Raw genomic sequence first — 27501 nt, 5'->3', positions numbered from 1 at the left:
TACTAAATGATAGCAGCAGAAATGTCTACCCAAAATATGTAGACAATTGACAACTAAACATGAAGCTGCCAGCAATAGCCACACCATTTTCTTAGGTGAACCCCAAGCCAGGCTCCAACTTAAGAATAAAAAACGAAACCCATCCTTCACATCTGATTCAGGCACCTACCCATTCCGTGGTGATGATAGAGCATAGAGGTGACACCATCAAAACGGAAGCCATCAAAGCAGTACTCCTCCAACCACCATCTTATGTTCGACAGAAGGAATCTTAAAACTTCCCAGCTGAAATATTAGAGAAAAACACATTTAAGCATAATGCAACCAAGGTTTTCCTTAGTTGTTACATAGCACGTGTTTGGATTATGGATTGGATTTACTATATATCTCAAGAAGCAGGATATTCAGGAGACACGTACTAAAAGCACGGGAAAACATCCAATACCATTTGTATACTTGAAGTCATTGTAAAATGATAATAGTTAAATCCCTTTAGCCATAAAAGTTGTTCAAAATCTGAGGAAAACTATATTAAAAAAAAAAAAAAAGATTTACAGGGCAGGAGCCTGTGCAGTCTTGTTCAGTGTTGTACCCTTGACAACCAGAAAGGCTCCTAGAGATGATATAGCTGAAAAAGAAAATGCCACTTATAACTCAATTTTAATCAAGATTTTCCCCCTGGATTATATTATAAGAATTAGAAGAGGTTATTTATTTTTTTCTATTCTTTCAGGTATAGATTGGAGAGATGGCTTCACTGATGATCTTTCTAAAATCCTTGGCTGAAACTTCAAGCAGTTGTAATTCCAAAGAAGAAATAACTGATAAAAAAAAAAAAGACTTAATCACACGATAAATAATATTACATTTACTAGATGCCCTTTGATAAAAGTAAAAATGAAAACGTAATTATAAAAATATTCACATGTTTCATAAAGTATACAACAAAGAGCCACACAACCATCAAAGCAGAAGGAAAAAGAACTGCATTACTCAATTAAAAACACCGCATGAAGCAAATCTATTTCGGACAACTGAAGAGAGGGCAACGTCAATTAGGGTTTCCTTCAGATGCTCGGCCATGGTTGAGTTCTCCATCTTATTACAACTGTAGTTTTAAGACTTTAATACCTCATTTAGCTTAATGACAAAGCTGTAATTGTGTATACAAGTCTTTAACACAGCACAAATTTATGTATTTTTAAGCCTTCTTCATATTAAAGCATAATCAGACAGAAGCAGAGATTAAGCTATCACAACCAACTCCAAAAGGAGAAATCTAACCTTCGGGAAGAGGTGAATGCAGATGACAATACCTACTTGAAATAAGTTACCTTGAACTTTAAAAACTTACTGGGTATTTGAAAAATATTTGGAAAGGTAAACCCCGAAGAATGAGCAATGATAAGTGCATGAAGGACAACCTGGACATTCAAGAAGCTTAGATTAAATGTGTATAAAGATAAATTTCAAATTTTATTATCCCAGCCATGTTCATTTATTTTGTGAAAGTGTATACACATATGGGCTCCATGTGTGTAAATCCAAATGGAATTCACAGATGGACAATGTGTAATTCTAAATTAATGTTCCATCTTAACTTTTGGGACCACGTTTTGATTTGAGTAAGAATGGCCTCTATAGGCTTATATAATTGAATTCTTAGTCCTCAGTTGCTGAAATGGTTTGAGACAGACTGAGATGTGTGGTCTTCTTAAGGGGAGGTGTCTCACTGGAAGCAGGCTTAGAGATGGCTCAGCAGTTAAGTGCACTGACTCTTCTGAAGGTCCTGAGGTCAAATAACAGCAACCACATGGTGGCTCCCAACCACCCGTAATGAGACTGATGGCCTCTTCTAGAGTGTCTGAAGACAGCTACAGAGTACTTACATATAATAAATAAATAAATCTTTAAAAAAAACTAAAACTAAAACAAAAACAGCATTCAACATTCCCAGCTAGGTCTGTCTGCTGTCTGCTTGTGACAAAGATATAAAAGTTTCAGCGATGGCTTTCAGGATCATGCCTGCCTGCCTGCTGCCATACTCTTTGCGGTGTTGGTCATGGACTCTAACACTCTAGAATAATAAGCCCCAAATTAAATGCTTTCTTTATAAGTTCCCTGGTCCTGTTATTTCATTATAGCAACCGAAAAAAGTCTAAGACATATAAGATGTATCACTGAACATGGAATTTCCTGACTAGCTAGACTACTGAGCAAACAAGCCAAGGAAGTCCTCCAAACTGTGCCTCGGGAGGGTTAGAATTACAGATGCACTATATCAAGTTTTATAGGAGTGCTGGCAATTAACTCAGGTCCTCTTTAAATCATCTCTCGAGCCCCTATTGTTTAAGATCATCATATTTTAAAAGGCAGAATTCAACACAAAGAGATGTTACAATTGTGCAATGATCAAATTATTTTGTATAGGAATATCCAGATCTACTTCTGGGATCCTTTAGTGAACTTAGTAAGCATTAGTTTTTTTAGGTTTTTGATTTACAGTAAAACTAGCACGGGGTTTGGAGACATTTTCTATATACTTTTTTACCCTCACACATGTCCATAGTTGTTTTAAAAGAAGGTTCAGTGCTGTATGAAAATTTCAAAGGGTTTGAATCTGTTATAGTTTTGCATGATAATAAGTTTGAAAATACAGTTTTCAAAGCATACATACATCTAAAATAATGTCATTACATTTAAATACTTTTATTTTGTTAAAAGATGTGTGCCTAAGAGAGACCTGGGAGAGGGAGAGGGAGAGGGATATGGGAGAGGGATATAGGAGAGGGACATGGGAGAAGAGGGAGAGGGAGTGGGGTATGGGGAGGGGGAGGGAGAGGGAGAGGGAGATGTATATGGGAGAGGTATATGGGAAAGGTATATAGGAGAGGGAGAGGGATATGGGAGGGGGAAGGGAGAGGGGGGAGGGGGAGGGCGAGGGGGAGGGGGAGGACGAGGGGAGAGGGAACGTGTGCTTGTGCCTGTGTCTGCTGTCCCTGTCCTGCACAAAGAGGCTAGTAAACTTCAGATCTCAAGGGGCCAGAATTGTTGTACAGTGTCAGGCTTGCAATGTGGTAGACACACGGTGGTCCTAATAATTGTAGAGCAAGAATTTATACAAACTGAGACATGTCTCCAGCCCACATTTTCTGTTTGAAACTAAACACATTTTCTTTACTATAAGACACCTCAGGGTAAATACTTATTTAAATGATAAATCTCTTGACAGATGTACAAAAATATAAAACCATAAAAATACAATACCAACTGTCCCTAGGCCTTATGTGACATTCACTATTCTCTAGGTGAGGTGGGATAAAGAGTATCTTAGGTTTTTTTTTACAAAAGTTTAATTTATGCAGATGCAGCAAATGCCTTCTAGGTCTTCCTAGCCTTTGTCCCTTCACATTCCATATGCTAAAGACTTCTACTTATTTATATGACTGGCTTATACTAATGAACATCAATTTCAAGAGAAAAAAAATCACGAACAGTAATTTCAAAGGTAAAACAAATTCGTATCAAATAAACTGCATTATAACATCTGTAAAGATAAAGGAAAATGAAAACCTGATATTGTATTTTGGAAAGGAAGAGGAAAAGGATGTGAATCACTGAAAAGAAAGCAATTCTCTAGCTCAGATTTTTAACTAAGGGCAGAAGTAAGAAAAGGCACCCTGATTTCTATTGATAGAATAGTTTGCTTATTCATCGCTTGATCAAAAAGAACAACAAAGTGCTTTAACATATGAAAAGGAATAGCATGTCTGGGTATGACAATTTGCATAGACACTGTATTTGAATGGATTAAGAAAAAAGAAAAGCAACCCTATATTGTGATATTCCAAAACTAAGCAAATGACAACTGGATATCGAATTAGAAACTTCCAAAGGGTAAATTTAATTTTTAGATTTCTAGAGTAGTACTGACCCAAAACAAAGGAATCGTTATCTATCTAAAAAGGATAAATCAAATTTATGTTGGCTTCAAAATAATGTCATTATACTTTAAGAATCATTGATAAAATTAAATTTTGTGTCTCCTACAAAATAACAGACACAGACAATAAGCTCAAAAGAAAGATCTCAGATGCAAAAATTTAAAGTTAAGAGAAGCAAACAGAAAGCAAAAGTCGAGAAATTAAGTCTCTGGGGTATGCTAGATAGCTTAGTTGGTAAAGTGCTTGGTACAAGCAAGAGGAACTGGGTTCAGTGGCAGAACCAATGTAAAATAGACAGGTGCCATGGCACATGACAGTAATCTGAGAGGATGGGAGGCAAACAAGGGGGATGCCTATGCCTCAGCTTCTCTCTACATCAGGAGCCACAGGCCAGTGAAATAGCCCGTCTCAAAAACAAAGAGAAAATATCTGAGGAAGAATGCCTGAGGTTTTCTTCTAGCTTCAAAGTATATGAACATACATACATATGTTTAATCATCATACTAGTGAATACACACAGACACATACACACATACATGGAAGAGAGAGACAGAGAAACAAAGAGACAGAGAGAGACAGATAGACAGAGACAGAGTACTGTTACATTTCTGTAAACATTTACAGCTAGATTATTACATTATGAATACAAGATTATTAATACTAGATTTTTCACTATTGATACTATATTACTAGGAGCAGTTAAACAAAAGTAATTAGCTTTATATGACTAACATTTTACAAATAGTTGATTTTTGTTGCATGAGAAATGGGGTCCAAAGACAATCGGATATAAAAGAAAAGCAAACTTTTAAAGAATGCCCCATTACTGTGGTCCAGATGTGTGTATTATCTTACCATGACACATCTAGACAATAAATTCACTGGCCTGGTGAAACTAAGTTGAAACATATTGATTATGCTCAGGTCAGTAAGTCGGGAATTAGAGAAGTTCACAGAGAGAATCAGGGAGAATAATGAGTCTACAGACCAAGTACCCAAGCTCGTGTATTTGCATGTGCCGAATGTAGAACTCACTGTTACTATGGTACCAGGATGAAGATGTGGCTTTCTTTATGTTTGGCTTTAATATGTAAACATTCAACTTGATATAGAATATGCATTTGCTTATTACATAAAACCATTTATCTCAGTTCACTGAGCCCAAATTATAAGAGAATGGATTCGGGAGTTCTAAAGACCACCTGCAAAGTTCAAAGAGTGAAGAATGAGCTTCAGCAGAAGATGTAGAATATAGACACACTGATGGATAGCCAAGATGTTTGTACCATAAATATATAAAACAGTCTCAGCCAGGGAAATGGTTTGCTTGGCATCATCCAAGTTAAATCAATACCAAATATATGCAGGTTGTGTTCAAGGACCCAGTGTCACAGTACATATGACGTCTAGACATCTACAAATAAAAAAAGCAGCTGTTCAACATAATCACATTGTACAGAGAATATACAAATAGACTCAGCTCCTAGTCCTAGAAACAGTAAAACCCTTCCTAAACATTGAATTTTAGTCAATAACGCAAGGCTAGTCTTGCCAGCAGGTGTTTCTCAAGACAACCATCTTATTTGTGAATTATGTCATTTTCTTTTGCTCTACAGGACCAAAACCTAACTTTGACTAGATAAGTATTAAATAATTAGGGATACTACTCTGGGTGGAAAAGCAAGCATTATTTAATAACAGTTTAAAGATATGCAGACACCAAGATCAATCAAAGGGACTTTAAATATCTAGGTGAGGTTCTGAACTAACCTTCCCAGCATTCATATGGGCAGTGAAGACATTATTGTCACACAGGAATGGACTAGTCTGTGAAATCTACAATCTGTATTCTCAGTGGACCACTTGGACAAGTTTAAATGAATATGTCATGACTGACTATAGAGATTTATGAAGGATAACTTATCCTATGTGTCTAGAATTTTCAAATTTAGTAATGAAAATTTCTATTTCTTCTATCTCTCTAGAGTAGAGAGGAAAGGGGGTGGGGCTTGTACGCTTTCTGGGTACATAAGTGAACTCACTCTTTTCAACTGAATGGTTTCCTTGAGTCACAGACTAGAAAGTGTCTGGCAAATGATAGGAGAAAAATTTCAATTAACTTCTTTCTACCTCAAAATGTCTTCAGACAGCTCGTAACTCAGTTCATATATCCAGTCGAGTAGAAGCCCATAAAGATATAAAGGAGAATTTCCCAGTATTGCTCTGGAGTGTTTCAACGTGTAAGGTCGGGCTTTGACTATCAGATTATCTTCATGATGTAAGGCTTTTGACCCTGCCCTGATCAGCCATGGTGATGAAACATAATGTCTTCACCATCACAAGTACTAGATAGTGCTCTTTAGTCTGTGCCAATGTATCTCAGTGGCCAGCATAAAAGCACTAGAGAGGGGGTGAAATTCAGTTATTGCTCTCATACATCAAACTATCCATACACGAATGAATCCTACCTTCTCTTATTTGAGTAACTCATCGCGATTTCACTTAAATGAAGCTTAAACATGGTTTTAGACATTTGTTTTAAATATTTAGCTTTAAAAATCAAGAAAAAGATCCAGAAAAAATGTATAGAAGCCAAGCTGGCGTTCTTGTTACTCATCAGCTACTGCAATGTTAAATCATACATATCTCACATTTAAACTGAACGCATAGATGATGATCTATACACTTAAGAATAGCAAGCAATCAAAATAACCAGGATTCCAATCGGTTTAGATGGTTGGAACCATCAGTCTCTAATCAAGTAATGAGATTTATTAAGGAAATTTTTGTCATGCACAGATAATTCCAATATTAAGATTTTTAGAAAATATCTGTAAACTCAAAATTGTTGATTGTCTCACAGTCTGCCAATAAACTTTCTAATGAAATAAAACACAGCCAAATTTTCTTGGCAAGCAAGTGTAATCAGACATAATGACATTTATTTAATTAAATCACATTTTGTAACTCAAATCTATTTGCCTAATGTCCTATTTATTTGTGTTCTAGAATAATGTATAAAGTTTTCAAAATAAGCAACTTAGGTCAACAGATGTTGCTAAATGTATTAATGTGATATACTAATAACTATAAAATATTATTAAACAGTGGCTAAGTCACACAAAAACAAAGATAGCCTACTGGTCTTAGCTGTTCTTCAGGCCATGTGGATACACAGCTATTTAAGAATAAATCATAAAAGCATGAATCAAAATTCTTGATGTTTTGATTTGTATTTAAAATTCAAAACTAAGGCAACTGAGTAGACTTGAGGAAACACGGTTCTCTGAGATTTTTCTTTTTCTTTCTTTGTAGCATAATATTTTATTATTTGGGAAATTGATACATCTGCACAGAGTAATTTAATAGTATTTACCCAATATCCACCCACATAATTTTCCTAGATCCAATTGCCACTGTCCAGGGCCCCTCAACTTTCTATCCTCTTTTACATTTTTTATTGGATATTTTCTTTATTTACATTTCCAATGTTATCACCTTTCTCGGTCCCTCCCCTCCCGGAAACCCCCCCATCTCATCCATTCTCCACCTGCTTGTATGAGTGTGTTCCTCCACCTGCCCACCCACTCCTACCTCCCCGCCCTCGATTTCCCTACACTGAGGCATCTAGAGGCCCTGCCAGAGCCTTACAAATACAGAGGTAGATACTTGCAGTAAACCATTGGACTGAGCACGACTTCCCCAATGGAGGAGTTAGAGAAAGGACTGAAGGAACTGAAGGGCTTTGCAATCCCATAGGAAGAACAATAATATCAAACAACCGGATCCCCCCACCCCACCCCCGAGCTCCCAGAGACTAAGCTACCAACCAAAGAGTGCACATGGAGGGACCCATGGCTCCAGTTGCATATGTAGCAGAGGATGGCCTTGTCAGGAATCAATGGGAGGAGAGGCCCTTGATCCTATGAAGACTCAATAGATGCCTCTTTTACATTTTTATAATTGGCTGGGTCTAATTTGAGCCACTTGTATACTCATGGCTGTAGGGACACCATTGGAGAATGAATGGTTCACCTACCAGAGACTATGCCCTTAATGAAAATTGACTGTTCCACCCCCAGAAGTCATAAACTAGCAACACTGACTTAGCTAGGGGTGGAGAGGCCATTTTTTATTCATATGAAAGGTAATACATCTGCCCAAAACAGCAAATTACACTAAATGTCACTGTAACAATACTCTTAATATACCATCCATGAAAACTGTGTATCTAAAAACATACCACTTTTTAAAATTATGTGAATACACTGATGTATTTCACTTAAGCTTTGTACTATAAATTCAGCAAATAAGATAAAAAAATGACATGACCATAAAGTTTTGATATACATGTAATACTAAAAGTGTATAATATATACTTTGAAAGAGAAAAAAATTATACTAAATTTTGACTGGACATTTCTGATTTGTATTTATCATCTGGACAATATAAACTACCAAAGTGTTTTGTAAGATTATACCCAGTGACCCCTAATATTGCAAATTATTGTAAAATAATAATCTTTCTAGACCTAGGTTATACTTTGCTTATAGTAAGTAGCATAAAAATTGCTTCTAACTAAGTGGCCTGAAGTCAAAAATAGTATTCTTTTTTGTTTGACAGTTACCAAGACAGGATTCCTGAAACTTGTATGTAGACAATTCTGGACTTGAGCTCACAGAGATCTGCCAGTTTTGCCTCTACACTGCTGGGGTTAATCATACGTACTACCACAACAGGAATGCAGGTCTACTTTGACAAATAAATAAATAATATAGAATAGCATACTGTTAAATTTGTTCCCTAAATGCTTCCATCTTAACCTATCCTAAAAATACTCAAAAGTTTTTCAAGTTTTATTTTTCTCTAATATACTATATATTGCCTGCCCTAGGAAGAGTTAAAAAAAGCAAACTTGTAGGAGACTGCTTCTGTACATGTGTATGCTGTGCAAACATGAGTATGCGAGTATGTCTGTATATACAAGCACATGCTGCGGGCCCCTATGCACTATGGCAGAAGTAACAATGGATCAGCAAGGGCCAGGTAAGAGAAAGCTAATGTCCTGATAGAAAGATGTACTGTGAGTCAACAAACTATCCACTCTATTAATGAATGCCTAGGGTGATTAATTCATTATTATTTTTAAACACAAGCACTTAAAACGATTCCTGTCATTTATATTCTGAACAAAGTTTGTTGCCAAAGGTCATTTTTCAGCACATCTTTGTTCGTAAAATAAACTTAAGGAACTAGGTAGACAGTTGGTTGGTAAGTTCTTGCTGAGCAAACATGGGGTTCTAAGTTCAGATCCCTAACATCCATACAGAGGACCTGGCCCAAAGGCACAGAGGTATAAGAGGCAGAGACAAGAGGATCCCTGGGGCTTACTGACCAGCCAGTCTAACAGATCCCATCTTCAGGTTCTGTGAGAGAACCTGTCTCAAAAACTAAGGCAGGGGGCGATTGAGAAAGACACTGAAAGACAACTAGCACCATCCTCTGGCCTCTACAGTCCTGTAAAGATAAGTGCACACACCTAAGAACCTAAGTGCACACAAGCACACACATATGCACACACGTTCATACACAAACACCTCTGCTTGCATATGTATGTGCACAGGCATGCGCGCGCGTGTGCATGCGGACACAAACACACACACACACACACACACACACACACACACACACACACACATGCATTAACACACACTTTTAAATCTTGGAAAAACTTTGTCACCATCTTTTCCAAAAACCAAGCAAAGCTTCTATGTTTCATTAAATTCATAACATTTACTCAGACCCAGCTGAGGTATTCTGTGGAAATTTACAGGGGCAGTGCTAGCAAAATATTGTTCTTCTTAGGATGAATCAGTATAGATTAGGTAGGTACATATAGGCAGCAAGAAAACATGTGTTTTTCTAATCATTATTAAAAATCCTCAACCTACTTGATTATATATGTAGAAAGATATATATTTTACTTAGTAATTAGCTTTTACAGACTAGTGTTAAAGGTAAAATTGGAGGAAATTAAATATTCATATACATTTTCACTTTTCATTTCACTTTACTTCTAATAAGAATAAGATATTTAAATGAACTTTTACAGTATTTTCATTTTAGAAATGTCTTAACTTGGTAATTCCTTATTATGTTATTACTGTATAATTAGGTACAAAATGATTATTTACTTATATTTAAGAAATTCCATTTCAAAAGATGGATTGGCAGAGATAAATATGGATCAAAACAGCATCCACCCATAAGACAGAGGATTTTTCTGCAGATCTCTTACTCTCTTATTGGCCTGTTTATAAGCTATTTTTCTTTCCTCTTTTCTTCCTTATTTATTTTTATTTTTTGATTCCATTGAGTGAGTGGGTGAGTGTGTGCTCATGGGAGAAGGACTCTGAATGTGTGTGTGTGTGTGTGTGTGTGTGTGTGTGTGTGTGTGTGTGTGCCTGTGCATCTCTGTGTGTGTCTGTATATGTATGTGTGAGAGAGAAGGACTCTGGGGGCTCTCTCTCTCTCTCTCTCTCTCTCTCTCTCTCTCTCTCTCTGTGTGTGTGTGTGTGTGTGTGTGTGTGTGTGTGTGTGTGTGTGTGTTAGTAAGGATCTGTAAAAATAAAGATATCTAGGAACCAAGCTTAATGTTGTTCAAGAGAAACTTATGCCGTATTTACCTTTATGAAAATGATCTTAGTACTTCTAATTCACAAAGAGAAAGTACTGAATTAAGAGTAAAGACCATATTCTAGCAAATTTAACAAAGTTCATAGGGAACAAATGGCCTGTCTAAACCACAGAGGCATGATTTGTGACAGAAAGCATGAAGATTGGTTTCCCTATAATTTTGTATAATCTCATGAAGTTAAATTTAGACTGAATTCAAACTCAAGAACACTTGGTCTCAGAATATGGACTAAATACTTTGACCTACATATACCCATAGAATCTAAAGCAAAAATATCATATAAAAGACAAATATCAGATTCCTCCTCTGTTTTTCTCCTACTGAATACCTACCCATCCCTAAACACCATCATAAAGTTTTCCCACAATTCTGGGCATCTGGCCACTGCAAGCCAACCTTTATGTGAGCAAGTCCCTGTTCCCTTCCTCATGAGTGCCTTGCGATGGGAACTGGCTTCTGTGCCACTTTTCTGTTAATTTAAGCCTAAATGATCTGCCATAAATTAATAATTCACATGCAGTTTTAAAAATAGATGCCAAATAAAAGCTTTTTGAAAACATAGCCTTAAAACTGAGAAGCAGGGGACAAAACTAAAATTACATTAATTACAATACTTTATAGAGACATACATAGAAAAAAAGAAAATTGCAATCAACAAAACTCCTTGTCTCCCGAGGTAAATCACACATGAACAATGAGCATTATATGAGGGAAATGTACAAGAGCATCCCTGATTAGTCGATGTGGAATTGAGAGAGCTAACCTCAGGAAGAAAAACTGAGTAAGAAATTAGTTAGAAAATTTGAGAAAAACGTATCTTCTTTATATAGTACACTGAATTAAGATTAATAACCATATTGTAGCAAGTTTTTGCCAAAGTTCTCAAGAACAAGTAATCTGGCCAAACCTCAGAAAATTGATTTTTGACAGAAGGTGTGGCATTTGGTTTCTCGATAGCTTTCTATACTCTCATGAAGGCAAATGTAGAAAAGGTAAATTCTAAATCAGGAACTTCACAACATCTTTACCACGGGCAAAAGGAAAATCATTAAGATCTTCACTAATCTTCCTTTCTTACTAATGAACACATCTTTCTATTAGAAGTTCTAACACACATGGACATTCACGCAAATGTACCTTGCAACTAAAACCACAGTTGTATGGCTAGGTCGCAGTTAAAGTTCACACCGGCCTGCATGTATAGCCTACCCCAGATAAGAATGCTTATGATTAAATATTGAACATTTTCCCAAATGTTTCCTTAAGTCTCTGCTGAGGAGAACAGAAGGGCAGAGCTGTGAACGTTCAGGGTCCTGGAGGAATCTTCGCCTTCTTTTTGTTTGTTCCATTTATAAATTTTGCATTTGCGCATTGCTGCCTGGATTTTTCAAAGAGCTCTTCAATGATTAATTTTTAAAAATCATCCATATTGATCAAATATAATCAAGAGCTTTTACATATATATGAGTTCTATACCAAGGATTTTTATGGGCAAAGCAGAACTTCCAACATCCTGGAATTATGTTAATGTAGAAATGTCATGTGTCAACAGAATAAATACTACTGCTAAAAATATAGCCATGAAGCTTGGGTGTTTTTTTATTCCATCAATATGTGAAAATACATAAAAACGATAGTGCACCTTTACAAACTAATCTGATCTGATTAGGTGATGTTAAAATAGTGATAAATAATAAATGCTTACTAAATGATTACACTTTGTAATGAGTGTTTTGCATGACTAATTATGTAATTCCCATGATGACTCTCAGAAGTACAAATCATGACAAGGGTCAATAAACTTCTCTTGTACAAGCAGTAAATAAACATCCCAGGCATGGAGGACTGCTGGAGGTCTTGATTTATGATAAATGACTCAGGGTCTGTTGATATCAAGGAAAGGAAGTCATGGTCAAATGTAAAGTAGCAAGTATTTACAAAAGCAAGCCATGGGCCAGCCTTGGCACAGGGGTCATATATTTTGCTCTCCAGGCAATACAAATTATGAGTTGTACCAGTATCAATGTTTAGTTTTCACATGGCTACATATCTAGAATGTGATAAAAAACAATTTGATCCCAGATATCTTATGATACGGATGACAGTTGGCTAAAATACAAATCTACCATGGAAGACAATTTAAAGAAACATAATAGTAAAAGGTGCACAAATGCATCCTGGAATAAAAATTAAACTATTTGCAATACATAAAGCAATACATTAGAAACCAGCGTGACTTTAGTATTAGAAATACAGGACTAATGAGAGAAGGTTATCTTCCTCACTATGTGGGTCATAAGGTAAAATACAGAAGGTAACTTCTGAAATGAACTTCCTTTAAGGATTTTGTTTCTTAGTTCCATGGTATGTTTTGGATATGTGTGTGTGTGTGTGTGTGTGTGTGTGTGTGTGCGTGCGCGCACGTGTGTGTATGTGTTTGTATGTATGTGTGCATGTTGTATATTATATAATTATGTAATAATATATGAATTATATAAATATTACAATAGATATAAAACATTAAATTTATATCATGAATTACCAAAGCTACCCAGAAGGTACTTTATATTATCATCTGTATCAGTCACCTTTCTCGTGCCATAACCAAGATGACTTAGAGAAGGGATGGTTTATTTTGAACTTATAGATCCAGAAAGTTAAGAGTCTATCTGTGTAGCAACATGGAAGTCTGGAAGTGATCACCAGCATGTGTTGGAAGAACAGCTGACAAATCACCGCGTAACCAGAACCAAGAAACAGAGAAATCACACTGGAAAATGTGCACAGCTTTGAATCCTCCAAGCCAACCCCTAGCGGCATATTACTCCAGACAGCCCACACCTCCTAAACCTACTCCTACAGTGTCACCAGCTATAGACCAAGTACTAAGATGCCTGGGAATATATGAGAAACGTCTCATCAAATTGCTATTCCACCTATGCCCTGGCTCTTACAGATGTGCAGTATATGTCCTGGTTAAGAATAATGATGTCTACTTGGCATGCTCTGACCTTGTGATATGCTCTGGTAGAATATGCCTATCATGCTAAACAAAGTCACTTATTAACTACTTAACAGACTCGCTACCAGAGTCCATGCTAGTCTGGTTTCCATAGCGTACTATGAGAATACATTATCCACTAAGCACTAGCCACAGTGGTCCCCTTTCTGTGTGTGAAACACAACTAAGCTACTCCCACTTACCAATTCTTACTGGCTATCCCTCAGCTTAGAATTCTCTATACTTACAGCAGAGTCCCACTTCAATGTCAATCATATTTCATGCCATCATATATCTATGAATTCTTAGTTTTCTACCAATCCCATGCTCTCATTTATGATTTATCACATACGTTTGTTATGGTTATTTTCTGTTTACCAACCTCTTCTCTTCTATACAACAATTATATACCATTCTATAGCCTGCTTTACAAACTGATACATTACAGTCTTCTTTCAAGTAATAAATTTCTGCTGACCAAACAGCTATTGTATTTTGGTATTGTATTATATTTTGTCATATCTCAGAGTGTGCAGAGTACTCTGGTACTGAGACAACTCAGTAAACACTTGCAAAATGAAGAAATGACCGGAGGCACAAAAACAGAAATAAGGCCTTCTCATGTTCCACTATAAAAATCTATGCAATGCTAACATTTTCAGATCATACATTTTAGTCTGGAAAAGTATGCACACACACATACACACACATACACACACACACACACACACACACACACACAGAGGGGGAGGGGGGAATAAAAGCTGCTCATACCTCACACACTGAAGATGCATTTGAAATTCATAATTCCTTCTTATTTTATTCAAAAGGAAAGAAAGACAAGTTTTGTTTATTCTTGGTCTTTTTTTTTCCTCTGTATTTAGATCATTATCATCCACAGTTTTCTAAACGTAGAGAAACGTTATTTGCCTCTGATGAAGGTGGCATTTAAACAATATTGTGATGCACACTAGTATTTTATTTGCTTTTTCTTAATTTTCATACTCTAATTTTAATTATTTAAACTTAAGTATTTCTGTCTTTAGCTTACTTAATAAGTGAATGCATGTTCATAAAAGTTTGTTTTTCAAAGTGTATGCTCGGCTTAAAAATCATATGCATCTAATTAATTTTTATTGGCTCCTCAATGCCCTTAGAATGAAATCTGCTATGTTTACCAATGTTAAGTTTTGATCCTAAAAATTTAGGAAATCCCACAGTGTTTGTTAGATATCAGCATGTTCCTACACATACAAGCATCCACAGTGTTTTCTGGTTCAATCTTCACCATGCTTGGGTGAAGCCAATGTTTCCACTAAGGGAGACACTGTCTAAATCATTTGGCCTCTGGTCCCACAAGCACTGTTTCAGGCTAGGTCTGTTTGCCCAGGGAAACATAGGAAGGTGTTACAGCCTAAAATCTGCCAGTGCCTCTTTAATTTAAACCTCACATTGTGGAATACTTTGTTTAAAAACATACATTTTAAATAGGAAGCTGCCTATTTAGATTGGTGGGAAGGCTCAGTAGGTCAAGAAACACACAGCCCAGAGTGAATATGAGAGTTCAATCCTGCAACCCACAGGAGGAAGGAGAAAAATGCATCCCTACAAGTGGTCCTCTGACCTCCACATGCCATAGATGGTACCTGTGGGTCTCACCCATCCACACACGTAAAAGAAATCAATAAAATGTTTTTTGAAAAGGAAAACTGCTTATCCATAAAACAGTGTCTCTCTTTCTTTCAGACTTGTTTCCCTGAGACTATACCTTCAATACTTTTCCAAGCTTCTCGAAAGGTCAGTGGTCAGTTTTGTAATATTTTCTGGTTTTAACTGACAGGCTGAACTATCACTGTGAACATTTCAGACTCCTCCACAGCATGAACTCCAAACAACACACAGCATGAAATAACTGTCAGTCACGATATTTCTTAACTTGTTAATGTGACTCAGCTCGTTCATTGAAGATGAACACTGGATGAAGAAAGAAGAGAAAACTACCATTTTCAGAGGGTCCAGAACATATTAAGTGCTTTTATCCATGAACTTATATTATTTGCTCACTGAGCTATGATAGGAAGTAGGGGAGGCAAAGTTGTTCTCACCCCTTTAAGGTGTAGTTGGGCCAGAAAATTATTTTGCAATTACACACATTCAAATTTTGCATGAAACAAAAGTCTTCCCAAAAGGCTAAAGATTCAAGTAGTAGCGTCTAACCATTAGTAAGTTGGACTTGAAACGAATACTGGCTGTCAAGCAGCATATATGAGCAACAGAGAAGGCCACGGAAAGTAAAACATATTTATGGTTGCATCCAAGTATGTGTGAAGGCAAGGGTTCAACCTTCTATGCCATTCCTTAGGCACTATTTGTGTGTGTGTGTGTGTGTGTGTGTGTGTGTATGTCTGTGTGTATACACATGTATAGAACAACACACCTGCATGCCCACAGGCATGTAGATGCCAGAGGTTGGCATAGATGTCTTGGTAAACCTTTACTTAGTTATTTGAAACTGGAATTCTCACTAGCCCTGACCACCATGAAGCTAGCTAACAAGCCAGTAAGAACCCGGATCCATCTGTTTCTGTCATCCTCCACTAGGGATGGGCATAGATTTGTGCCAGAACACCCAGCCTTTACATGGTTTCTAGAATTCAACCTTAGGTCGCCATATTTGTGTGGCAAGTGCTTTTTCACACAATTTATATTATAAGCTATTTTTAGCACAGTACATTTTACACAATTCTCTAGATCCCCCTCTTTGATACTAAGAACAATTTTTGCTTCTAACATATGGAGAGCAATACTTGCTTGGGAGGTCTAAGTTCTGAAGAATCAGAGGGCCTTACTTGCATCCATTATTTTCCCAGTGTTAAGTGTGAAGCCGCTGAATGTCAAGATGGAATTCTATGCGCTGGTAGGCCCTAGATGCCTTTAACAGAGTTCACATTATCTAACTTTAGATTTAAAAAAATAGAAGAGCTAAACCAAGAGATTTGGGGTAAACAAATAAATTGTGTTTACCTAAAAATCACCTAGCCAAATAATGCAGATTTTGGGACAACGGTCTAGTTCTATCTGACTCCCACTTCAAAATGTTGTTCAGTCTCAGACAGATCATAAACCACGAACTCCTATATCACTGAAATCATATGTTTTCAATTTTACTTCCTAATGCCCTAGTCTTTTCTTTCCTATTTGGCCACGAGTTTGCTGGTTACCTGCACTTTACAGAAGTCAATGAAGCTCTGTACCACAGGAATCTCCTGGACCTTTTAGCAACCCCCTTTTCTTTGCACTTTCTGGAACCTTCTTGCTTACAAATGTTTGCTTTAAACTTACAAATTATCTTTTCAATGCATCATCCATTGCTACCATTTGGATGACTATTTAGGCCTACTCAGAAAGAATTAAAGTCCCTGGATGGATTAATTGATGTCCATTAATTGATGATTAGAGGCTGTGAGCATGCACTGGCCACAGAACAGCATCAAAGTAATCATATAGCGCACTCCTCTTATCATTGTCATATAAATGTGATCCCAGTTCATTCCCAGCCAATTACAAAAGGAGTCAATGAGGAGAAAGTGAGAGAAAGGGGTTAGTAGAATGCTCTTCATGATACGAAGGTTAGAAGATAGGCAAACAGGCACATGAATAGAAATATTCAGAAAATTAGCATATTTTATCATATAAGCATACCACATGCAATAATTAGGATGGTTATATGTATAAAGACCTCCCACAGCTGCCTGATGTCTCCAGATATTATAATGACATACACTGCGTTTCAGACGTATTTATTTAACATTTACCTTCTCTGTCCCTGGAGTAAGAACAGTCTCACCCCAGCAGAACTCTGCCTGCGAAGCTTGCTCTTCCTGCAACACCACCCAAGCATACAACATGTTGACCTTTCATCTTTCACTTAGCATGATAATCAAAGACTTATTTTAATACTCCTTGTTTTGTAGAAGTTGTTGGTCTTTGGTAATGTTTTTTTAAAAAAATTAAACCAATGTTTGCCTATTTTAGAGATGAAAGGAGAAGAGTATCTATCTAAAGACAAATGTGCTCTTGTGAAAAAATATTTATATATAAAAGGCCTGTATTTTTAATAATTCATAAATACTTCACAAGAAAAAAATAATTCTTTGAAGCTTCATGATGTTATTAAAGCAAGAAAAATGATTTTGATAAACTGAAGATTTTAATTCTTCTTTTTTTTTTTAAAACATGGCTTTTGAAAGGCAAATATTTGGTTGTGTCCCAGAGAACTCTGAAACATTGTCACCTCGCAATGGTGTCTAAGAGAAGGAGCCACTGTGTCTCCAAAGCTCCATGGCTTGCTGATAACTCCTGTCATGGCAGTGTTATGAGAAGATCCTTTCTCCTCAGTAGCTGCCGCAGGGTCAGATGGCTTTCAAGTCCAGTATGAACTGGATGAACGGGATCAAGGGCCCTTGCAAATCCACAATGCAGCTTGTTAGCAGCCTAAAAGTGGTGTGTGTTCCCCTCTCTAACACCAACTTCATTCACAGATTGAGGCAGGAGACAAAATCTGGTGACGGTCTCTAGGAATTAAGTTAAATTAGGTCATTTATTTAATAAAACCTAAGCCTCTACTAAGGTTTTGAAGAAAAAAAAGGAAAAGTAGTCTTTACTCTCAATAATAATGACAATATCTCATCACTGAAGAATGACTTCTGCATCCATTTGTACAGTCTACAGAAGAAAGGCCACCAGCAAATATAAGCATATTGCAAGTACTGTAATACAATTGTACTGTATGCATAAAATAACAAAACCCAGCCTGGCGATATATTGCTACATGGGGCAGTGGCTAAGAAATCTCTGACTCAAATAATGTATTTACTCTCTGGTATATTACACACAGTTCAAACCCTGTCACTGAAAAGAAATAAAGACAGATTCAAATTTGTTATGAATAGAAAACCATAAACATGGATGACAAAAAAGAAAAACAATCTAGAGGAAATGGAAATTCTCCAGAAATAGAAGAAACCCTGAAGAATAATTCCAAAAAAAAAACCCACCAGTGGAGGGGATTAGATTCACACTACAAAAGTCCACAATAACAAGCTGAGGGACATTGAATGTAACACGGAATTTTATGGTGGCGGGGCTTGCACACATACAGGAAAGCACTATCTCATGAGATCAGTTTCAATCTACTGAAAATGTTGGTAGGTAAGGCGAAATAGAGATTATCAACAAAAGAATAGGCTTAGCTACGTCCCAGAGGGCCTTTTAACATCTTGAATCTGGATCCTAGGATGAGACATCACTTACACTGGTAAAGATTGTGACTCACAGAAAGAAGATACATGGAGTAAGAAATGAGGGTGGCAGAAATACAAGTAATTATGACACTATTTACAAATGATATTTGATGCAATACAAATGAAAAAAATCACATTTATCATTTTGTCATCTCATGCAAAGATCAGAAAAATTCCATTTGTCTATTCTTCAGGAGGGGTTTCCTAACTCACAAACTAATAATGCTGAAGTCTGAAGCATTCATTGTTCTTCTATTAAATGCTTAATGAGTAACGGAATCTGCACTGGCTCTGCAACAGGTCACATGTGTTTAGAGCATTGATTCCATAAAAACTACATTCTTCATATTACCTGAATGTACATGAACTGGACACTAGTCTACATGGCCTTGAAACTATCTACATACACATAAATTCTAGGAGAATACGCTGTCATTTTTCTACTTAAAACAAAAAAACTGGTACCAGGCCTTCTGCTATATCCACTTACACTAAAAGCAGAATAGAGAGATTAAAATTCCCATGTGCAGATGATTTAATAATGTTACGGTTATCCTAATGAATTGAAGTAAATAAATACATTGTTTATTTTAGAATTTAAGTGTATAATGTGGTATATTCATAGTAACATAAACTGTAAAGTAAATTAATTGTGGCACTTCATTGATCAATTAAGAATATAATGACAAAATGAAATTTACAAATTACCAAATACATAATTCACTTCCAGGAGTATGGATAAGATAAGTCGATGAAATTGTGACAGTATATGAAAGTAAATAAAATTATAAAGGAGATAAGTATAAACATAATTATTTAAAATTATCCTCTAGGTTAGAGACAAACACATTTAATAATTCTTTAGAGACTAATTAAAATAGACTTACACTTCTCAAACATGATCAGGAGAAATAAATTTGGCTTTGGCTGCTTATTTTGACATTTTAAAATGCATTTTAATGTGAGGAAAGAAAACAACACATTGTATTCAAAATAAAGTTTTTGCTATACTTCCTTCAAATAGGTCTCTTAGGAAAAATCTTTTCCATGGTGAATAAGAAAGCATAATATTAAAATGGCATTGTCTTAGTCAGGGTTTCTATTCCTGCACAAACATCATGACCAAGAAGCAAGTTGGGGAGGAAAGGGTTTATTCGGCTTACACTTCCATACTGCTGTTCATCACCAAGGAAGTCAGGACTGGAACTCAAGCAGGCCAGGAAGCAGGAGCTGATGCAGAGGCCATGGAGGGATGTTCTTTACTGGTTTGCCTCACCTGGCTTGCTCAGCCTGCTTTCTTATAAAACCAAGACTACCAGCCCAGAGATGGTCCCACCCACAAGGGGCCTTTCCCACTTGATCACTAATTGAGAAAATGCCTTAGAGTTGGATCTCATGGAGGCATTTCCTCAACTGAAGCTCCTTTCTCTGTGATAACTCCAGCTGTGTCAAGTTGACACAAAACTAGCCAGTACAGGCATCAACATGAAATGCTCTTCAATTTATGAACTAAGTGTCTTCATACTTTGGACAAACTAGACTATATTCTACAGTTGGCTATTAACAGTAAATATCTCTCATACTTAAATTAATTTCAACTTAGTAACTCAGGACTTGAATAAAAGTTAAACTGAATAATATGTAGCAATGATTTAAAAGGCTGTAATATTTATGGCACCATAGAACTGCGAAACTATTTTCAAAAAAAGAAGAAATTTGACATCCAGTCTTCTTCCTTCCAGACAGACAGACACCCCACATCCTGCTCCAAGAACTTGACCAATGAGTCTCCATGACCCACCCCACATAACCGACCTACACTGTCAGATATAGGCAGGTCCCACATCCCATTTCCAGGCTTTGTCTAGCCACCCCTGCCTATACCGAAACTAATCCCTAAGCTAAGAAAGAATAGACGATATCTGCTATACCTACCCTCCAATTGCGATGTTCTCATACACCAGATCCACCATTTGCACCACCCAGGTATACGCCCACATTCTAGGCTTGGGATATCACAAATGTCAGCCCAGTCCCATCTATCCATTTAACTTCGTTCTAACCCAGACAATTTTGGCAGCTAGGACGATAGTCTTCAAGCCTATACCCACAGTGACACACTTACTCCAACACGGCCACACCTCCTAATAGTGCCACATCCTGGGTCAAGCACACACAAACTATCACACAGGGCATATGCACAAACACACACCCATTCATTTAATGATAATGTACAACACTCACACAACTTACACACCCCCAGTTTTTCCCCCTTGTTGCCAACATCCTGTTGCTAAACACCCAGAGAAGAATCCAGTCTTGTTCTCCACAACATTCAGGCAATTGAAGCATCCTCTGGTCTTGGTCTACAAATGGTAAGAACAGCCTTTTAGAGATGTCTGACACTGTCTTTGACATGGAGTAATTGCCATGTGAAACCCTACGTGCATGCCTTTGGGACCTATATTTGTCTCTGGTAGTAAAAGCCAACCCAAAAACTAAAAGAGCTATCAAACTATAACAGAGTGTGTAGAGGGAGGATAACCTGACAGATAAAAGGACACCCAGCAGACACCAGGTCATTTTTGCCAGAGCTATAACTATTATTCTGCTTGGAAAACAACTGCCACAGGCTATAGTTTAGCACAAAATGATTTACATTCATGAGAGGCACATCAAATTTACATTTTTAGAAAGTTTAATCAGGCAACACTATGGAGAATTTGATGAAGTATGTTTGAACCAATTGTGTTCCAACCTTCACTTTTAGTTAATTATACTTCTTGCTGTGTCTTATTAATTAATATTATTTAACAGATTTGACCTGAAAACCTATGGTTGCTTTTGTTGCTATTTATTAGTATTGTGGTAAATGTACTTTATGAATCTTTAAGGGAAATGAGGAAGCAGATGGCTATTCCAACAGTTACTAAATGACTCCAAGAATTATCCTTCTCCTGGCTTTCAAGAAGCCATGGATACGTTTTATGCAAAGTAACAGCTTTGTGTCTCTTTATGTAAGACTGCTCCAAAAACCAAATGCCAACAATACCAACAGTCCACTACAGCTTCACTCCATGATACATTCTCCTCCTCCTACAGAAATGACATTCACACACCACTAAATGCAATTTTCTTGGTCCCACTGCCTCAAAATCAATCAAGAATGTCACCTCATTTGTTCATTGAAGCAAAATTCCACTCTCTTGGTCGACAATTCTTCAGTACCCCTCAACTGACTGAGATACTCTGGAATTAGACTTTCCAACTCCAGTGCTTGTTTTTGTGCATTTTATTTATCAAACAAACAAAAAGAGAAAACAATTAGAGAACACCGTCACCTAGAGTTATGCTCCAGGGACTCTCATCTCACTACCCTGGCCATCCAAGGAACCAAAACTTAATCACGTCAGATACATGGGACACACACATCACACTCAAACCACAGCACGAATTTTCTAGCTAGTGTTATTTTTTTCCCCTCATCTCATACATAAACAATTATTCTGCAGGATTTTCAAGTCTACCTTTGAAACGTTTGGCAGTTTTTAATCGAATTCTTGTATCAATTGATGTTAATACACAGATCTAAGACACCACAATGAAATGGGCAAATGAATGTCTCTTTAATATGCTCATCTTTCCTACATCTATGCAACATCCCTCTGCCTCTTAATTTTTTAGGCTGTAAACAACAATATCTTTTCAGAAACTCAACAACTTTCAAGCATTAAAAAAGCTGCTGAACCAGTTTGCCATCAAATAGAGAAACAGTAAAACAGAAGATTACACAAATTCCTTCCAATGGCCTATAGGGCTTTATGATCTGACAACTGACAAGTGCTTTGGCAAAGAGAACTTCTTTCCTTCCTTGGTCACATCTCCTTTACCTTTTTTAAGCACACACACACACACTCTCTCTGTCTCTCTGTCTTTCTGTCTCTCTGTCTCTCGATCTCTCTCTGTCTCTCTCTCTCTCTCTCACACACACACACACACACACACACACACACACACCACATGCACACATTACATTCTCTCTGGATAACATTCTCTCTGCTTGATAACAAGGTCTTGCTGTGCTCCCTAGACCATTCTTAGCCTCAAAGTCCTGTTTCTGCCGCTGAAGTGCTAAAACTACAGATATGCACCACCATGCCTAGCTAAAGCTGGTTGTTTTATTCTCTTCATGATATTCATCCTCATGTGAAATTTGGTTTCGGATCCTCTATTTTTCTCACTTGAACACAGGGATCTAAGGGTGGATGGCTTATCTATTTTGTTTTGTTATAAACTTCAGTTTCTAGGAACTTTATGTATATGATAAATATTCAAATTTCGTTCATTAGTGCATCGGTTATGTCATATTTATCAGTTTTTAATGACTGTTGAGGTGTGTTCGTTTTCCTGATTTACCATAGATGAACAATGAGGGAAGGGAAGATGCAAAAGACTGAAGGAAGATGTGAACTCTGACACTGAAATACTTGAGTATGGAAGGCGTTCTTAGTCTTAGTCTTGTACGGAAATTGCTATGGATTGTAGACATGAGAAATCAGTCACTGTGCTTGGCACACATGATGCTTAAGGGGTTGAGACTACTGCTCCCAAAGTATTTGTCTTCGGTTATTTGACATTTTTGTGACTTCATAAAAAGCAGAGATTTCTCTGAGAGTAGTGACAATTTCAAAATATTAGGGCTGGGGACACAGCTTGCTCAGTTTTCCTGAGTCTAGTACTCTAAGCTCTGGCTTCTCACTACTCAATGGTAGTAAATATTGTATAAAAGCAATGTTTTGTTTTTTTTATTGGATATTTTCTTTATTTATATTTCAAATGTTATCCCTTTTCCCGGTCCTCCCCACCACCCAGAACCTCCCTATACAACACCTCCTCCCCCTGCTTCTATGAGGGTGTGTGTATGTGTATGTATATAAAAGCTATATATATAGCCGCCGGGCGTGGTGGTGCACGGGAGGCAGAGGCAGGTGGATTTCTGAGTTCAAGGCCAGCCTGATCTAGAAAGTGAGTTCCAGGACAGCCAGGGCTATCTAGAGAAACCCTCCGAAAAACCAAAAAAACACACACACAAACACATAAAAACCATATATATATATATATATATATATATATATGTAGCTTTTTATATTTGTTTGTTTGAGTAACTTCACTCAGTACAATTTTATTTTAGTTCACCCATTTATCTGCATATTTTATAACAGCACTCTTTGTTTACAGCAGAATGAAATTTAGCTATGGATATATGTCTCATTTTAATCATCCATTAATCAGTTCATGGAATAATCAAGCATTCTCTGATTGACTTTGAAGGTTGCTTCACAAGAGGGAATTCATACTTGATATTGTAACCCCGCTAAGCACTCATAGATGACAAGTCTTAGTGACAAACTTTCTGCTGTTTTAGTTAAACTTCCACTAACCAAACAAAAGCATTTATGGTTACAGTCATTGAAAAAGACTCCCCTAACTTTAGTCATCAAAGAGGCCTCTCTGCAGTGGTCACCAGGGAATGCAGAGTCCTGGCTGCTTATGGTTCAGAGAGTAAGTGACAACTGGGTGCTAAGCCTGAAACAGGACATTTTACACCATCGCCTCTACTGTTTGGGAATCATTGCTGAAGAGAAAACAGAAAGAACATACTGAACATAAGGAAAGGACAGGCCATGAATACTGATTGATGGGAATGGCAGAGCCAAGGGACTGTCGAGTTTCACCTCTGTGGTTGCCTACAATGGGCATACACAGGACTGAAACATTAATAGTCAAAATAGATTGTGGAAGGGCTCAGAGGGCCCTCCCTTCCCTTCCCTGATAAAGTTTTGTGTACTGATGGATTCTTGGAATAGGACAGCCATTGCTTTAGTTTTGTACTCACAGAATTGACTATGAGACACCACTATCATTTTCTACCCATAGTAAGGCACATGATCCTGGCCAAACTCAGTGACTACCCACCTGAAAACATGTATGTGTGTATACACACACACACACACACACACACACACAGGTTACAGAGGGTGGGACATTACAGTAACATGAATGCACTTCATACATCTATAAAACTGTCAAAAACAAACTCAATAAGCCATAAAAGTTTTAAATACACATTAACCCAAATATTCTAAAAACAATTTCAACTCAATAGTGCAAAAAATTCCATAATTCCAAGATGTCTAAATTTCCCAGGGCACTGAACATTCTTCGAGGATGATACCCACAATATTTTTCTTCTTGGGGAAACCTTTTCCAAAGCAGTTACACAGAACAAGGAGCTGTGATAAACCCACAGCTATTGTTATTACACAAATGAGCTGAGACCCTGTTTCCTCTAACTGGATTGAAAGGAGCCCAACTACTCCAGAAATATCATTTCATAGAAAGTAATGCATTTCGTTTATACTCAGATGAATACACATTTGAGAGGTACTTTCAGACAGGCACTGAGATGCTCTCTAAAAATAACACTGAAAGATGTCTTGAGGTCTATATTCTAATTTGTGAGAACTGGAGAGTGTTAATGTACCTACATGTGTATTCATTCCTCAAATCTGTGTGTATGACGAGCTAAGCTCTATTCGAGTCTCAGAGATAAAGTAGGAAACAAGACAAATATGGCATCTGTCTTGCTGAAGGCTACATTCTTGTTTGCTGTACATGAGAAAAGGAAAGAATTCAATTCAACATAATGCAACTCAACTATTCACTAATACATATTTGGATATATGAAAGCAGAGAGTGGGGACAGCTGTGACAGTCAGTATATACAGCAGAGAATGAAGATAATGTTGAGATATGAGAAACAACTTCAAAGTAAAATTAAAATAATTGTAACAGTGAAATGGATTTATGGTTGGAGAAAGTAAGAGACACAGATTTGAACTCACAATAACAACAAAAAAGTCTAATTGTAAGGAAGGTTATAACATATACAAGAAAGGAGAGTAAGTCTTATTACATGCCTGACACTGTTTTAAAACATGACACATTTTAAAGACTTCATAGTAGTTCTATGTAAGCACCATGGTAACCACTATTTTAAAGAAAACATACACGTGCACAAGAATTCAAGTCACTTTCCCACCTTAAAGTCACAGATAGGCAGTGATCATTTTTCCAGAGATATCTATGACACTTCCATGCATTCAGCTCAGATAGCATATTACTTGTGTCTTCAGCTATCAATAAGCCAAAGTGTGCGTTGTTATCCTGCAATTTGAGCATCAAACCCATCAAATTATGACTCCCTGAATATGAGAGCCATGCCTTTCCTTCACATCTAAGTATGGGGGTCTATCACGGAGGGTTCTAACTTCTGTATAAATGAACCCATCACCGAGGAAGCGGTGATTCTAGTAAGACAGTGCAGATAGGAGATGTGGAGACGGTGATGCCAAATGGAAATTTGTGGAATTCAACACAAACGCAAGAATTGCTGGAAAATTGAGAAACTTCTTTCGTCATATCACCATTTGGGAAGAAACTGAAACTGAAGAAATGAGAAACTCTAACCAAATTACATGCCACATTAGCAATGTTTTCTCCACAACTGCTACCATAATTTCCCTATGATTCTATCATATTTATAAAACGTAAATAAATAATAGGTGTTTAAAATTCATAAACATCATTTTTCATTATTTATCTAGGCTACATATCCCCTCAATGAAATCCCGAACTTTTTAAATATGCATGACGGAGAACAAGTGCCGTACTATGACTTGAAGCGGAGTATGTTGGTAAATTATTTATTTCATGTTTAACCAGAATGACTGAATCATTCTTTCTAAATCACAGATGTCTGGGTCATTTGCCAGAGAAAAAAACAGAATGCCAAAACAATTAAATTTATATGTTTGCTGACTGACAAATTGGTGTTTTCTAGGCTGGCTGTTCTATAAAACTGCTGCAGGCTAAGGGTTAATAAATGTCAGTGGACATTTTGTTCACGTTCTATGTTCATCATCAATTTCCTGAGAAATTGAAATTTAGTGTTTTATAAAGCACGTACTTTCATGCTCTGAGTCCACAGCTACTAAATTTATTGAAAAATAAAATGGCATTTCATTCAACTAGCTCAATAAATTGATGGGTATTTACCCAATCTAATCAATTACAAAGCCATTACCGCAAAAGCCTTCAGGGTACTTGCTCAAATGTACTAATGTGTCATACAACACAATGCACATGGGGCTACTAAGCCCTTAGCAGTAGGTTAGGGTGACTACTAAAATGGATTCAGAAATGCTTTCTTTATATTGCTATCAATTGAAATTCAAGAACTGACACCCAAGTTCACTACTGCAAAACTTAGGAATGCTTGGAACAACAAAGATGTATGATTCATACTTTCAATGTAAATAATTTACTTTTAAATACACACATATACATGTGTGTATATGCATATGTAAATACAAAAAATAAAGGATATGAATATATATATTTTGTAGCTTAAATATTGAAAATATTTGTATATGCATAGTTAGTGAAGCAAAATAAGTTGTTCTGCTTATTTCCCTTATGCTTTTACACAGCGA

At 36.8% G+C, this 27501-nt stretch overlaps 1 protein-coding gene across 1 annotated transcript in view; it reads right to left on the bottom strand.

The window, feature by feature from the left end:
- Positions 1-27501, bottom strand: part of Gbe1 (glucan (1,4-alpha-), branching enzyme 1) — a 255772-nt gene that overhangs the window by 91130 nt on the left and 137141 nt on the right. The window contains exon 8 of the mRNA NM_028803.4: positions 170-285. Coding sequence (NP_083079.1) covers positions 170-285 — 116 coding nt within the window. The remainder of the gene's footprint in view (positions 1-169; positions 286-27501) is intronic.

Source organism: Mus musculus, chromosome 16 (genome assembly GCF_000001635.26).
Source record: "Mus musculus strain C57BL/6J chromosome 16, GRCm38.p6 C57BL/6J".
In the NCBI taxonomy this organism is placed as follows: domain Eukaryota; kingdom Metazoa; phylum Chordata; class Mammalia; order Rodentia; family Muridae; genus Mus; species Mus musculus.
The sequence above is the reverse complement of the archived record's forward strand: the minus strand, read 5'-3'. Positions and strand labels throughout refer to the sequence as shown.